Source organism: Zea mays, chromosome 10, assembly GCF_902167145.1.
Source record: "Zea mays cultivar B73 chromosome 10, Zm-B73-REFERENCE-NAM-5.0, whole genome shotgun sequence".
Classification (NCBI taxonomy): domain Eukaryota; kingdom Viridiplantae; phylum Streptophyta; class Magnoliopsida; order Poales; family Poaceae; genus Zea; species Zea mays.
The window spans coordinates 125,422,954-125,425,123 of record NC_050105.1 but is presented as its reverse complement, the minus strand read 5'-3'; the positions used below and the strand labels follow the sequence as shown (position 1 = coordinate 125,425,123).

General features: G+C 55.7%; 1 protein-coding gene across 1 annotated transcript; it reads left to right on the top strand.

The window, feature by feature from the left end:
• The first annotated feature begins 487 nt into the window (after positions 1 to 487).
• LOC103642791 (Putative IQ calmodulin-binding and BAG domain containing family protein) lies at positions 488 to 1,951 on the top strand. Its single transcript, XM_008665970.2, has one exon. It carries the CDS (start codon positions 554 to 556, stop codon positions 1,607 to 1,609), a length of 1,056 nt encoding a protein of 351 aa, XP_008664192.1. The 5' UTR covers positions 488 to 553; the 3' UTR covers positions 1,610 to 1,951.
• Positions 1,952 to 2,170: the final 219 nt, after the last annotated feature.

The following is a 2,170-nucleotide window of genomic DNA, read 5'->3' as shown; positions in this document are numbered from 1 at the left end:
TCAGTAATACCAGTTTTTTTAATGAAAAAAATTCGAATGCCGTACGTAACAGACATTATAGGAAGTTCTGTTTAGATTCCAGTGATTTGGAATTCCAAGAAAAGCGACTACAGATCTGAAAATAAGATGGTATGGCCATCTATTATGAAGTCGTTGAACAGCGTATCTACAACACACAAATAACGTCTCAAAAAGATTCCAAGAGCCCACATTGAAAGTCTAGAACATTCAATCGAACGTCTCAAGTCCCGGAGTCCAAACTGCTCGCCTAATCGCGGCCCAAGAGAAATCTAGTTGACGCCATCTCGTTCTCGTCCATCGTCACACGTGACGACCCACGCGACCAGTTCCGGAAGGTTTCGCGAACACCTGCGGGCTGCGGCTCCGTTCTGTTCCGACTTCCGAGACGTATGCGCCTCGATCCACGCCTCTGCCTCCGCCTCAACCCCGTATATAAATACGGCACGACGGCACCCCTTCCCATCACAACGCATCTCCAAACGCAGACGCCGAAGAAAATTCCGAAGGAAGAAAGCTTGAGGCAGCCACGGCAATGGCGTCCCGCCGGTTCTTCGTCTACGACCCCTACGAGTACGAGTACACCACAGCCCCGCACTACCTCTACGAGCCATACTATCAGCCCCAGTCCGTGCCCACCCGCAGCCGCAGAGCCAGGGGCATCTTTGCGGGCGCGGGCGCCGAGTCGGCGGCCGCGGAAGCGAGACGCGCGCCCAGGGAAAGGGAGACGCACACGTCGTTCTCGATCCCAGTCCACGGGTCCGACTCGGATTCCGAGCCGGAGAGGGAGCGAAAGGCGGCGGGGTCTCGCGCGAGACCGATGGCGCCGCCGGCGATGTCGGCGGAGAAGGCCGCGGCGAGGATGCAGGCGGCGGCGCGCGGGCTCCTGGCAAGGAAGTCGGTGCGGGCGGTGCGCCAGGTGGAGCGGGAGGCGGAGCAAGTCCGGGCGAAGATTGCGTGCGAGGAGGAGTCCCCGCTGGCGGAACCCAGCGCGCGCGTCGCCGTCTGGGAGGCGCTGATGAGGATGCTGCTGCGTCTCGACACGGTGCGCGGCGCGCGGGATTACCGGAGGCGGGTCACCAAGCGGGTCCTCGCGCTGCAGGACGCCGTCGACGCGCTCGAGACCAAGCCGGCGCCGGCAACCGTGTCTGTGGCGGAGGAGACACCCGAGGCGGCGGCCGTCGAGGTGGCGGAGGAGAGCGCGGTCGTAGCGCCGAAGCTGCCAGACGCTGTACAGGAAAAGGAAGCGGTGGACGAGCCAGAGGGTTCGGAGGCAGAGGGCGAGTTGGAGATGTTGGCTGAGGAACACGAACACACCTCACCCGTGGCAACCACGTCCGACGACCAGGAGCCACCGCGCAAGGAACCAGCGTGCCCGTTGGAGACAACGACGGCTGCAGCTGCCGGCGCCGCCTCCGACGGCGTGGACGCGAGGAAGCTGATGCAGATGGTGGCGGCGTTGTGCGAGCAGAGCGCGCAGCAGTGCGCGCTGATCGGCACGCTGGTCGAGCGTGTGGACGCGCTGGAGCGTAACGTGCGGGTGCGGCTGATGGAAGACGCCGGGAGCGCCGGCGGCGGGCCAAGAAGCTGAGCCAGCAAGCTTTACAGCGATTGACGACGAAAGCCAATAATAGAGATTTAAATAGTTCTGTATTTTTTTCATTGCGTATAATCCCTGGATTTACTATTCCAGGCACTAGATTGTTTATATTCTTTTTCTTTATTTTATAATAATGGAGTTCTTCGTAGTTCCTGTTTTTTTTTCGGCGCCTTTTGAACTCTTGATAAGACGTCGCTCAGAGAACGCGTTTATCTATCCTCTCCATAAGTGCTCGTCGGCCTCTGAAGTTTGATTTTGGTCAAGAGGTTTACTGCATGTTAAGCTATGATAAGTGTTTGCAAAAGTTCAATCGAATTGATATGTAGTTGGACCGAAAAAGGTAATGCCACGAATATCTGGAGTTCATGCTATTCTAAATAATATGGAGTTCTAATGTTAAGTGATACAAGAAATACTATGATGCGGTGCTGTTTGGTTCACATATTTGTAGGGCTGAAAATGGATGTATAGAGATCCGAATTATCTGTATTCGTATTCGCTAAAACTGCTAATATGGATATCCATATTCATATTCGATTTCAATATAGATGT

Coding starts and splice junctions, on each gene's coding strand:
- LOC103642791 (XM_008665970.2), top strand. CDS start 554: ATGGCGTCCCGCCGGTTCTTCGTCTACGACCCCTACGAGTACGAGTAC.